The sequence below is a fragment of the Microtus oregoni genome, unplaced genomic scaffold (assembly GCF_018167655.1).
Source record: "Microtus oregoni isolate MIOR12 unplaced genomic scaffold, Mior012 000004F_ref0000308, whole genome shotgun sequence".
NCBI lineage: Eukaryota > Metazoa > Chordata > Mammalia > Rodentia > Cricetidae > Microtus > Microtus oregoni.
In genome coordinates this window covers 44,797,980-44,811,612 of record NW_024543063.1, presented here as the reverse complement: position 1 = coordinate 44,811,612, position 13,633 = coordinate 44,797,980, and the positions used below count along the sequence as shown (strand labels likewise).

Here is a 13,633-nt window from a genome sequence, read left to right as displayed (position 1 = left end):
TGCTAATGGGGTAGCACTATGTACACTACACCAATAACATGTCTTTACTTCACCCCTCTTATAATGCTGATTCTAATCATTCTAATAATAAGTGATTTTGGAATAATACAAACCAAAAATGGTTCTTGGTGTGGGTAGAATACTAGGTTAGTCCCTTAGCATTGAACTCTGACAAGACTTAGGGCTAGCAGAGCTCTTTAGCTGCCAGTCTCATTTAGTGCCTTACTCTGTTATTCTGTCCTTTGTTTAACTGATTTCTGGGTAGAGCAAAAGGTGACAAAAGATTGATGTAACCATACAGATACAGAGTGGGGGAGGAATCTTATTGAAAACAATAAATGTGCCTTTATTCAGTATGTATGCACTGTTCTAGATTGTGGACATAGGCGACTCAGAAATTGTTTTATTCTGTAGAGTGAAGGTATGGGAAATAGATGCCCTTTGACAATGGGATTCTTCAGGGGAAATTATTAAGGATGCCTTTATATAGAAATCAGATCTTAAGACCTTGAGAAACTCATTAGTATTTGTTTATTCAATACTTTATGAAAAACAAATTCTAATAAGATTGCTCTTAGCCACTGTGTTAACATTTTTAAGCAGTGAAAAACTAGAAAGGTCAAGGACTTGAAAATATCAACATTCTCCCTTCTCCCATTTCCTGCTTAACTGGTACTCTTCTCTCATTCCCAGTTCTAGTTCTAGAATAACTAAATATGCTCAAACCTCCAGTAGTCCTTTTTAGTCACTGAAATCTTTAGTCACTAAAAATTATATTCTTGCATTAGCTCCCTTTGGAAGAAGTTAGGGTTGAGGGTCTTTTTACGGATTTTTGTTTGTCTTTTGAGTCTCACTACATAGTTTAACTTCCTTGAATTCAGAGATCTACCTTCCTCTGACTTCTCTAAGTGCCCAGAATTGAGGAGTGTCCCACCACATTTGGCTGGTCTTTCTAGTTCTCATAAAATATTCGTTAGGGAGCTGGAGAGATGGCTCAGAGGTTAAGAGCATTGCCTGCTCTTCCAAAGGTCCTGAGTTCAATTCCCAGCAACCACATGGTGGCTCACAACCATCTGGAATGAGATCTGGTGCCCTCTTCTGGCCTGCAGTCATACACACAGACAGAATATTGTATACAAAATAAATAAATATTTAAAAAAAAATATTCGTTAAATGGGTCAGAATTATGCAGGATTAGCTTAGTTGCCCATCGTGCAGGAGACTCTGGGTTCCATCTCCAACATTTTATAAGTTGGGCATGATGTTACATTTCTGTAATTCCAGTACTCAGGAAAGAATCAGAGGGGTCAGAAGGTCATCTTTAGCTATATAAGTGATTTGAATCCAGCCTAGGCTACATGATATGATACCCATCAGTCACTCAACAATTGGCACAGATTTCTCTAGTTTTTGCATGCACACACAGCTATTTAAGATTTCCATAACTTTTATTTATTTTTGTCTTGTCCCCTCTGATATCTTTAGCAAATGCCTGAAGAGAATTCTAGTTTTCAGAGATAAGAGAGGAAGACATTTGTACTCAGTATCTTTGGGCATTTATTTGTAGGTTGCGAGGGCCCTCAGTCATCTTTTGGACCATCCTGTTCTATGTGTGTAGTGACTACACATAGGAGTGTTGTAGAAGGCTTCTGAAACTCTTAGTGTCTCACTTGCCTTTCTAATGCTAGTAAATTTGAGTTCTTTACTAACCACTCCTTTCTTTTCTTTTTCCAGATGAGTTTGATGCCTACATCATTGTATCTTTCGTAAATGCCACGCTTGTGCTATCTATCGGGGAGACTGTGGAAGAAGTGACTGACTCTGGGTTCTTGGGAACCACTCCAACCTTGTCTTGCTCCTTATTAGGAGACGATGCATTGGTTCAGGTGAGCTTGCTTATCTGCTCAGCATGCTGTCATGTTGTTATGCTGTGGTGTACTTGTATTCAGGGGTACATAATGTTTTATCAACATAAAAAAGTGTACTGAGAATTCCTTTCAGATTTTCACTAAGCAATTTGAAACCTAACATTCCCAATGCTTGCCATTTCTGTTACAAAATCCATTATTGCTGTTCTCATCTTTATCAAGTAGGCTTTGGACTTCTTTGAACTTGTGTAGCAAAGCATGAACTTTTAAAAAAATCTTTAAAAATTAATTTGTCTGGGCTCTGCTAACTCTAGTTGATATCTAAATTTCAGGTTTGCCAGGCATGAGAATCATTCTGGGTGATATTCAAATTGCTAGTTACATTTTGTTCTTTGACTGACTTCTAGGTGTATCCAGATGGCATTCGACACATAAGAGCAGATAAGAGAGTCAATGAGTGGAAGACCCCTGGCAAGAAAACAATCGTGAAGTGTGCAGTGAACCAGCGGCAAGTGGTGATCGCCCTGACTGGAGGAGAACTTGTCTATTTCGAGATGGATCCTGTATGTTATTTTTTTGTTGTTGACCATGTGTTATCTTTCATTATGGTTTTTGGACTGAGATTCTGAAGCTTGGTAATATTGTTATCAGTATATATAGTATTGGGTATTGGGAATGAGCATGTTCATAAGACAGTCTGGTCCTTTTAAAGATTTATTATTATTATGTATATGTATTTGTGCCTGCATGAGTTTATGTGCACCATATATATGTATGTATGGTTTTTTTTTTTTATATGGACATAGTGTTGAATCTCCTCCTTGAAACTTGAGTTATAAGCCACCATGTGGGTGTTGGGGACCACACTTGGTTTTGCCAAGAACAGAGCAGTAAACACCTAACTCTTGAGGTCTTTCGGCTCTAATCTGTTTTGTTTTGTTTGATTTTAAAACAGGGTCTTTTTGTAGCCTTGGCTGGTTTGGAACTTGCTCTGTAGACCAAGCTGGCCTTAAACTTAAAGAAATCCACCTGTCTCTGCCTCCTGAGTGCTGGGATTAAAGGCATGCACCACCATTGTTTGACTAATCTGACTTTTTTTTTTTTTTTAAAGATTTATTATGTATACAGGGTTCTACCTGCAGGCCAGAAGAGGGTGACAGATCTCATTACAGATTGTGAGCCATCTCTCCAGCCCAATCTGGCCCTTTCTAAAGAACAAAAATTAGTAAATCTCATTCAGATTAGAGTTATGTGGAGTCCTCTTGACAGTGAAATACTTGCTAATTTTTTTGTACCTCACCCTGTAGAACAGACTGGCCTCAGACTTGGAGATCTGCCTGTCTCTACTTCCTGAATACTGGGAATAAAGGTGTGTGCCATTATTATCTGGCCCACCTTCGTTATCTAATGAATATTTGGCAAAGATTTATTTTCTTCTCTTTGTTTTTTAATTATGTGAGTACTCTATCTGTATTTCCAACATTATGTCAAAAGAGGGCATCAGACCCCACTGTAGATGGCTGTGAGCTGCCATGTAATCACATGAGAATAGAACTCAGGATCTTTGAAGAGCCTCCAGTGCTCCTAACTGATGAATCATCTCTCCAGCTCCCAGTTTTTGCTTTTGTTTGTTGGTTGTTGTTGTTGTTTTGCTTTTTAAGATGGGTTCTGATTGGATCTCTGTGAGTTTGAGGCCAGTCTGGTCTAGAAGAGCTTAGTTCCAGGACAGGAACCAAAAAGCTACGGAGAAACCCTGTCTCGAAAATAAAATAAAAAAAAAAAGATGGGTTCTGATGTAGGACTCTAGGTTGGTGTCAAACTCACAGTAATCCTAAGCAGTTCTTCTGTCTCAGCTTCCTAAATTCTGGAATTACACTTAGGAGTCATTGTGCCCGACTTTTCATTTTATATGAACTCTTCAAAAATCTCTACTAGAGTTGAGATTTGATTTTGACCATGTTTCAGTTCACTTTCACTCAGGTGTTTTTTGGCAGAAGGGTTTTGTTTTTGAGGTGATCTCACATAGACTAAATTGGCCTTGAACCCTTGGTCCTCCCTTCTGTCTCCATGTGCTGGGGTTATAGTCTTGTACTACCACAGCTGGCTTCATTCAGGGTTCTCATGAAGTTTATATTTCTGTTTCCTGGTCTAGGTTAGTTTATGTTTGTGCCATATCCTGCTTTTTGTCAAAGATATTTTTATTTTTCCCCCTCTGAGATATTAACGTGTTAGACATTAACCTGTGAAGTTGATTATGGGACCTGAAATGGTGAAATTCTTGGGCATTGACTATTATTACAAGGGAGATGTGAGACAGGTGCTAGTAATATAGCTCAGTTGGTAGATCCCCAGCCCTGCATAAACTGGGTGTGATTGTAGTACTCAGTGGAGGCAGTGGGGCCTAAAGTTCAAGTTCATCCTTGGCTACATAGCTAGTATAAGCTACATGAAACTGTTTCAAAAGCAAAAAGGATGGGGGGCTTAACCCATCGTCTTCCTTTCGTAGGCACAGAGTTTGGGGGTGGATTATAGCACATAGACCTATTTTATTTTCCTTCCTCACAGTCAGGACAATTGAACGAGTACACAGAACGGAAGGAGATGTCAGCAGACGTGGTGTGCATGAGTCTGGCCAACGTACCTCCAGGAGAACAGCGATCTCGATTCCTGGCTGTGGGATTGGTGGACAACACTGTCAGAATCATATCCCTTGACCCATCAGTGAGTGGTCCCCTCGGTTTTGTGGGTGGAGCCTAAGTTTGAAACTATTTCTTCCCCTCCACCCTCTTAATTTCTCTGTTTCTGAAGGTCCAACAACAATCTGATCTCTCAGGCATACTTTGACATGCTCTATAAACTGCTGCTGTTTTTGATTCTCAAAACACACCTCAGGAGTCTTGGTTGTAGTTTAAAGATACTGATTTGAGACTGACTGTTAAATCTTTTTGACATAGGACTTGAATTACTTTTGCAGTGTATTCTCTATTTTATCTGTATTAAAGTGTTTTGCTTGCATGTCTGTATGTGCACCAGGTGTCCGATCACCTGAAATGGATAATTTTGAGCCACCATGTGGATCCTGGGAGCTTGGGTCTTCTGGAAGAGCCACAAGTTCTTTTAACTACTGGAGCCATCTCTCCAGCCTTGCCCTTTGTAGTTTAAAACCCCAAAACTGTTTGTTAAAAGGAGATTTACTTGTTCTATAGCTTTACATTATTTTCAGGGAGATAGTCTTTGTTTACTTTGACTGTTGCCCACTTTGACAAAAATAAATAGGAGTTCCCAAAGTTTATTTGAGATTTAGATTTAATGACTCTACTGCCTCAGCTTATTTTAGGGGTTTTCTTTGCCCTTGAGAAAGATCCTACTTTAATTTTAATAACCTGTGGATATGTTCTTTTTCAAAATTGATTATTTCTTAATGGCTTGTTTGTTTGATTGATTGATTTTTTTTTTTCCTTCCCCTTCCACAGGACTGTTTACAACCTCTGAGTATGCAGGCTCTCCCAGCCCAGCCTGAGTCTCTGTGTATTGTGGAAATGGGTGGGACCGAGAAACAAGATGAGCTGGGTGAGAGGGGCTCTATTGGCTTCCTATACCTGAACATTGGATTGCAGGTAAGAGGTCCAGGGGTTCATACTGATGCCAGGCCTTCTGTAGCTACCACTTATATTTTTATCCAGTACAGGCTTTTTTTTTTTTTTTTTTTTTTTTTTTGCTTATGGTTCCAGCCACTTTATGAAGGTCATTTTATAGTGCTGTCATAGATTCATTTCTCTTAGTTATTTAGAGCATACAGGTAGGGACTGGAGAAGTGGCTCAGATTAAGAGCACTGGCTGCTCTTCCAGAGGTTCTGAGTTCAGTTCCCAGCAACCACATGGTAGCTCACAACCATCTGTAATGAGATCTGGTGCCCTCTTCTGGCATTCAGTCCCCCTTTTTGGTTTTTCGAGACAGGGTTTCTCTGTGGTTTTGGAGCCTGTCCTGGAACTAGCTCTTGTACACCAGGCTGGCCTCGAACTCACAGAGATCGCCTGCCTCTGCCTCCCGAGTGCTGGGATTAAAGGCGTGCGCCACCACCGCCCGGCCCTTTTTTTTTTTTTTTTTTTTAAATTTAAGAAAAAGCATATTAGGCAGGCCTGGCAATAGTATGCACAAAGAGTCTTCATATCTGGTAAAAATACTTTGTGGTTGATGCCTTGGAGAGTCCTTAGTAGTCATAATGTAGTTTCCACAGTACTCCAGCCTTTTGAAATGCCTCACAGCTCATAATTGACCACATTCGCTCTAGTGAAGCCCTGGGTGTCCCAGTAGTCAAGGCAACCAAGCTTGTCATTGCACTTTGGAAAGCAGAAGCCTAGCATAAGATAGTAGCAGTGCTCTCACTATGTACTTTTTATTTCCTTAATCAGTATTTACATAGAGACATCACTTAGATGAGGTTTTCTGCTTTTTAAATTTTACTTTCTCATTTAGAAATGCTTCAGCATGAGACACAAATTAAACTAATATAATGAGCCTTCATCTCCCCCTTTTCTTAGAGTATTTTAAAGTAAATCCAGGGCAATAAGTCATTCCACCTATATCTAGTAATGTTACCACCATAGTATTTTGCTTTAAGTAAGTAATAATGTCTTACCCACCAAAATTAGTAACAGTTTCTTAATATCTGAAACTTTGCATGTTATAATTTCCTCCTGAAAATTTATGGTTAGTGCAGACCATAGAAGTTGGCAGATGATGGAGCATGATTTTGATCTCAGCAGGGGGGCAGGCCAGAGGCAGCGTAGATCTGAGTTCCAGGACAAGCCAGGAACAGGAGACTTGCACCCTGTTTTCAAAAAACAAACAAAAGGGGGGCTGGAGAGATGGCTCAGAGGTTAAGAGCACTGGCTGCTTTTCCAGAGGTCCTGAGTTCAATTCCCGGCAACCACATGGTGGCTCACAACCATCTGTAATGAGATCTGATGCCCTCTTCTGGTGTGCAGGAAAACATGCTGTATATAACCAATAAATAATTTATAAAAAAAAAAAAAAAAACAAAAGTTGATGACATTTATTCCTAACTATTTTGGGTAAGGGAAATAGTAGTTAAAGTACTACTGCTCGCTCAGTGTTGCTTTCCATTAGGGAATATACAATGTCTGGAAATGTTTGTAATCAAGTTTCTGTAAGACAAAATGAGGTCTATTCCTTTGCCCAAAACATAGTTTATACAGGAGAGGGATAAAGGCTCTCTCCCACCACCACCCCTTCAGTCACTAATTTTACAGATAAGGAGTTAGGGTCAACAATCACCCTAGTTGAGTCTGATGAAGTAGGGATTTTGTTGGTTCTGTTTGCATTATAAACATTCTTACTTCAGCCTTGAATCAGTCATCTCTAAGAACCTTCTTCCTTTTTGGGGAAATGATACTTAAAGATAGTCAGTAAATCTCTTTTTTTTTTTTTGCTATGGGTCTGTTTTTAAATTATAAAAAATAAAAAAATAATTTTCTATGTGTAGTATGCATGTATGTATATAATAAGAATTTGTATTTGGATGCTTAGTAACTATGAGAGAATGAATGAATTGCTGATTGTTGGGGTGTTGTGATTTGTTTTCTGTTTCACCAACAAGTCATAATCCTTCTGTTGTTTTATGTTAAAGTAGCCAAGAGGAAATTTCATAGTTAAAGTTTCCATCGTGAGAAGGCTTTACCTGTTCATATCTTTTTTATTAGAATGGTGTGCTGCTGAGAACTGTCCTAGACCCTGTCACTGGGGACTTGTCTGACACTCGAACTAGGTACCTGGGGTCCCGTCCTGTGAAACTCTTCCGAGTCCGAATGCAAGGACAGGAGGCTGTAAGTAATAAAAAAACATTTGGATATTGGTGCCACTGTGAACTTTTTGACTAATTCACTTTGTACATGGTTTTCCTGTATATAAGGAATCCTGGGTTCTTTTGAGAGGGGTTGTGGGAACAGGGTTTCTCTGTGTATCCCTGGCTGTACCGGAACTAGCTCTGTAGATCAAACTGTACTAGAACTCAGAGGTCCATCTGCCTCTGCCTCCTGAATGCTTAGATTAAAGGCATGCGCCACCACTACCTAGCTGTTCTGGGTTCTCTAACCTAGAGTTTTCTGAGAATTACTTCATGGCGTAGCACTGTGACATTGTGAGGTTATAGAAAATTTCAGTATTGATCCTTTGAATCTTTTCTTTAGGCTGGGCTACCAAGAATGGGAAAAGCTGGAAACCTTGCATTTATGGCAGGATTATAGTGTTATTTATTGTGACTCTCTACCTAATAGAAAAGAGAGCCTAGGCTTTGTGCTAGTTTTCAAAGATACCTTATTTAATTCTATAGTTGTCCAGCCTTGTAATAGACTCTCATTTATGTTTCCGAGAAATGTGATTATTGTAGCTTGATGTTCTTGTTTTTCTATACAACAAGCCTTATGATGTCTCTTCTTTGGGCTCCCTTTGCTCAAAAGTGCCTTTGTGGGTTTCTAAAATTGGAGACCAAAGTTGAGGTTATGTGTTTGGTCAATCTACTGTGTTTGAGCTTTTCCTGGTATGATTAGAGCTCTTTCCTCTCCAGGTTTTGGCCATGTCTAGTCGCTCATGGTTGAGCTACTCTTACCAGTCCCGTTTCCATCTCACCCCTCTATCTTATGAGACTCTGGAGTTTGCATCCGGCTTCGCCTCTGAACAGTGTCCTGAAGGCATTGTTGCCATTTCCACCAACACCTTGAGGTGAGAAAAAACCTTATTTTGGGGCAATGCGAAGGCCTTAGCCTGTGGTTCTGCCGGAGTTGGAGTTTGTGCAGCAATGGCTAAGAGCCACCTCTTTACCGGGAGAGGGTGTTGCAGTTGAAATTTAGTTTGGCTCAGGATTTCAGACCTATGAGCCAAGTTTCAATGCTTGGCGTTTAGCTTCTGTTTAGACTTTTTTGGAGCCAAGTTTTAAAACTTAATACACTGTAGTCTTATACTCTAAGATTCATGTTTCCTGATGAAATGGTCATGTCACTGGATTAGTTTTAGAGCAAGTGTTAAATCTCTTTTAACTCTTACTGTGTTTTCATCTATAGAATTATATCTTCATTTTAATTAATTTGCTGTGTAGCTCTGGCTGTCCTGGAACTAGCTCTGTAGAACAGACTGGTCTGGAATCTAGAGATCCACCTGCCTCTGCCTCCTGAGTGCTGGGATTGAAGGCGTGCGCCACCACTGCCCAACAGAAATACAATTTTGAAAGAGTGAAATTAAACTGTGTGTGGTAGTTCATGTTACCTCTAATCCCAGTTCTGTGAGGAGGATAAGAGGTCAAAAATTCAGGGTCATCCTCAAGCACATGAAGCTCAAGGCCAGCCAGACATGGTGATGGATCAGAGAAAAAAGAACTGAGAGTGACAAGGTGACTCCTCAAAGTTCATGGTAGCCAAGAAGATAGACTTACTGTCTCACCCCATTCTTGTAACTCTTGTCTTATATCTTTAGTTCTAGTTGTCTTCATAGGTGTGCAGTGGTTTTAAAACACTGGTGTTTTCCTAATATCTAGCGATATTTTGTTTTTGTGTTTTTGTTTGGTTGGTGGGGTTTTTTGTTGTTTAGTTTTTTGTTTTTGTTTTTTGAGATGGTTTTTCAGCCCTGTCTGTCCTGAAACTCTACTTTGTAGACCAGGCTGGCCTTGGCCTTGAACTCGCAGAGATCCATCTACCTCTGCCTCCGAGTGCTGGGATTGAGAGCGTATTCCACCACCACCTGGATCAATATTTTTAAGTGTTTATTGACTATACTTCAGAGTGATGTCTGTTTAGATCTATTGCCCATTTTTTAAACTAGATAGTTGGGAATTTTTGTTTGTTTCCTCTCTTGCGTGCGTGCGTGTGTGTGTGTGTGTATTAAACCAAATTGTATATCAGTTGGTTTTCCATTACTTAACTGGGGCAAGTAACTTAGTAATGGTTTATCTGGGCTCATAATTTGGAGGTTCTGTTCCATGATTGTTTCATTGTTCTTACTACTTTGGACAGGTACTGAGCATATGGGGCAAAACAACAATTTAGTGAACAAAGTCAGGAAATGAACCAGTGCATACAGCAGACCCCTTTGAAGGCATACCCTCAAGACTTCCCACAGGCCCCACATCATAAAGATTACCTTGCCTCCCACTATCATTGCTCAGGGCATCAAGCCTGTGGCACATGGACTTTTTTTTTTTTTTTAAAGATTTGTTTATTATGTGTACAGTATTCTCAGTATTCTGTCTGCATGTATGCCTGCGGCCAGAAGAGGGCACCAGACCTCATTACAGATGGCTGTGAGCCACCATGTGGTTGCTGGGAATCAAACTCGGGACCTTTGGAAGAGCAGGCAGTGCTCTTAACCACTGAGCCATCTCTCCAGCCCATATGGACGTTTGGGAGACATTCAAGCAGCAAATTCTAAAGAGTTCTTTATTCCAAATTCAGGTTTTCTATCAGATAGTTTGAGTGTTTTCTCCTATTTTATGAGACTATATTAGAAGATGTCTCACTATGTTGAGGCTTGGACCTTATTTGCTACCATGCCTGACCAAAGTATAATTTTAAGTAACTCTGAATGCCCTGTCATATACATATATATATATATATTGTTGGTATGAAGGTTTCAGATCCCCTGGAACTGGAGTTACAGACAGTTAATAACTGTGATGTGGGTGTTGGGAATTGAACTTGGGTCCTCTGGAAGAGCAGTTAGTGCTCTTAACCACTGAGCCATCTCTCCAGCCCATATCCTGGCTTTTTTATTTTTAAAATAAATGTCTTTTCTAAGCATGTAAGTACTCTCTAACTGGCCATTTATGTTAGTTTATATATCTTAATATATTTGAGTCCATGTATAGGCTAGTAGTGTGTGAATATATTTCTCCTAGTCACATAATAAGCATACTGTATATATTGCTTTATACCATGCTTTTCTCATTTAATAATATATTTTAATAATTACTCAATATTATGAAGTTCTGTTACATAGATGTAGCATAGTTCATTTATCTAGTATTTTCTTGAATGCTTTTGTTTTGTGATCATTATGAGGGTGAGCAGTGAAATCAGCAAGAAGTTTTGTGAAGTCCTTTTTCTTCCACCCTTTACCTTTATCTGCTGAGCCATCTTACCAGCCTGATTTTCACTTTAAATGTATTTTTATTCATGATTATTTTTGTGGTATATAATTATATTTGTGGTGTGAGAGAGAGAATGAATGGAATATACTATACAGCACTCATGGAGGTCAGAGGGGAACCCTTCGGAGTTGGAGTCAGTTTTCTCCCCTTCCTCTTTTCATGGTTTTTAGGGATTGAACTCAGGTTTGTCAAGCTTGTCCACCCAGAACCTTAGCCTAGGGGGCTGGAAAGATGGTTCAGCAGTTAAGAGCACTGGCTGCTCTGCCAGAGGCACTGGGGTCAATTCCCAGCAAATGGCAGCTCACAACTATATAATTCCAGTTCTGGGGGACCTGACACCCTCATAGAGACATATATGTAGGCAAAACACCAATACTTATAAAATAAAAATAAATCTTAATAAAAAGGAATCTTAACCCACTGGAGCCATCTCTTGATACTGGTGTTAATGTTTTTAACAGTGCTGCAGTGAAAATCCTGGTGACTGTCAGTCTGACTGTTAGAATGAATTTTTGGCTATCTTACTTAGAGCAGCATGTTTCATTTGCCACGTTAGAGAATTAAACTTGTCATTCTTTGTGCCGTTTCCTTAAAGACTAGGATCTTTTTTCTAAATTGTAAGTCTTTCTCGTGTTTGAAGTTTGATTTACAGTTGCCAACATATCTCTAGCTTGCAAAATTTTATTTGTAATGTACATTTCATGTATATTATCACTCATCCACTTGGGTGTCTGTATCTTATTGGAAAGAATGTGTAGGTCTTGGTGCTTGTTGATTCTTGCATTGTCAAAGATTTCCAGAAGCCAGGGTGGTTCTTGTTCAGAAGAGAGAGCATCCATCTTATTTTGATAAGTAAGGTACTCAATCACAAGGAGAAACCGCATGTGGCAAAAACTTGTTCAGCTATTGTGATTCATTATGCCTCTGTGGAAAAACATGTTTTTGCCACGTGCAGCTTGTTCTTGTTCTTACTCATGTAACTCTAAATTAATTGTCTGAGTCTCTGAATATAATTGACTATTGCACGAGAGTTTAGTCCCCATTTTCCTAAGTTCAAAAGGGGCGAGCATTCTCCACCTTCTTTTTCAAGACAGGATCTCTCATTAAAATGAATTTGCCAGTTGGCTAAACTGGCTGCTCTCAAGCCCCAGAGATCCTCTTGTCTTTTTCCTTAGCACAGGTATTAAAAGGGCCCTGCTTTTTACATGGGTTTTGGGATGCATCATTCTGGTCCTCAGGGTTCCATACAAACACTTTACCAACTGAACCTTCTTGGCCCATGAACTTCATACTGTTGTACTAACTATGGAATGAAAAATTTTGACAATTTTAATATATTTTCAGTGATGAAAACAAAATTGCAGTGAAAAGTTGAGATGTGTTGCCAAAGAGAAACCTTTCTGATTTTGTCTTTTAAACTTAGAGGGCTGTCATCTCATGTTGCCTAATGTCAATGTTAGAGCCTCCACAATTGTGTGTTGTGGCTGGTCATGGTTCGTCTCATCAGTTACTAGGCTGAGTGAGTGACTTTTTTACTCCCCTGTCTATTACTGTAGGATTTTGGCATTGGAGAAACTTGGTGCTGTCTTCAATCAAGTAGCCTTTCCACTGCAGTACACACCCAGGAAATTTGTCATTCACCCTGAGAGTAACAACCTTATCATCATTGAGACAGACCACAATGCCTACACTGAGGCTACAAAAGCTCAGAGAAAGCAGCAGATGGCAGAGGTAATTACTCTGACCTCCAGAGGTACAGTTTTAAAAATGAAATTGTTAGAAAAGTTGAAATTTAAAACATTTATAATTATCTTCCTTCCTGCGCCCCCAGCCTGCCCCAGCACACACACACACACCCCTTGGAAACAGGGTGTCAGACCATAACTCTGACTCACTGGGAACTCTGGGTGATTCTGCTCCCCAAGTGCTGAGATTATTTGTACACCATCACACATAGCTGTAGACTTTTTTGTTTTGGGTGGTTGGTTTTGCCATGCAGTCTTGGCTGTCTTGGCACTCACTATGTAGAGCCAACTACAACTAGCCTTGAATTTACAGAGATCCGCCTGGCTTCACCTTCAGTGCTGGGATTAAAGATGTGCATCACACCTGACTGGCTGTCTTTGTTACTTTTGAAAGAACCAAGCTTTGTATATAAAGTGGTATAATGCATGTCTAACATGTCCAAAGCTCTAGGTTAAATTCCTAGGAGTACAAAATAAGGCTAAAACCATAAACCAGGCCCTTTTCAGGACCTTTAAGTGAAGTTCTTTGCCTGGTTTATTGCTTTTAGAAGCTTTCTTGTGGCCTGGGACAAATATGCTGGATTACTCAAAATTCAGCTCCCTCTTTGAAACTGCTCTTTAGCTCTTGAACCTCCAGAATATGCTGTGTTATATGATGCCTGAATTTGAGCCTAGAGAGCCCAGATTTCCCCTATGGTACCAGCTCATCAGAAACTTTTTGCCAACTAGACCAGCTGTGTGGGAACCATAATCAGTTTAAAGGAAAAGAGATAACTGGTCTTGGCCAGGGAAAGCAGAGAACACTTTGGAAAACAGGTTTTCATTTCTGGGTTGTTTTTTTGTGGGGGGGGCATGTTTTTTG

At 39.8% G+C, this 13,633-nt stretch overlaps 1 protein-coding gene across 2 annotated transcripts in view; it reads left to right on the top strand.

Moving 5' to 3' along the window:
• Sf3b3 (splicing factor 3b subunit 3) overlaps nucleotides 1–13,633 on the top strand; it is a 40,989-nt gene that overhangs the window by 19,922 nt on the left and 7,434 nt on the right. For both annotated transcript variants that reach the window (XM_041650362.1, XM_041650363.1), the window contains exons 12-18: nucleotides 1,735–1,886; nucleotides 2,276–2,431; nucleotides 4,434–4,589; nucleotides 5,342–5,485; nucleotides 7,593–7,715; nucleotides 8,456–8,610; nucleotides 12,583–12,757. In XM_041650362.1, coding sequence (XP_041506296.1) covers nucleotides 1,735–1,886; nucleotides 2,276–2,431; nucleotides 4,434–4,589; nucleotides 5,342–5,485; nucleotides 7,593–7,715; nucleotides 8,456–8,610; nucleotides 12,583–12,757 — 1,061 coding nt within the window. The remainder of the gene's footprint in view (nucleotides 1–1,734; nucleotides 1,887–2,275; nucleotides 2,432–4,433; nucleotides 4,590–5,341; nucleotides 5,486–7,592; nucleotides 7,716–8,455; nucleotides 8,611–12,582; nucleotides 12,758–13,633) is intronic.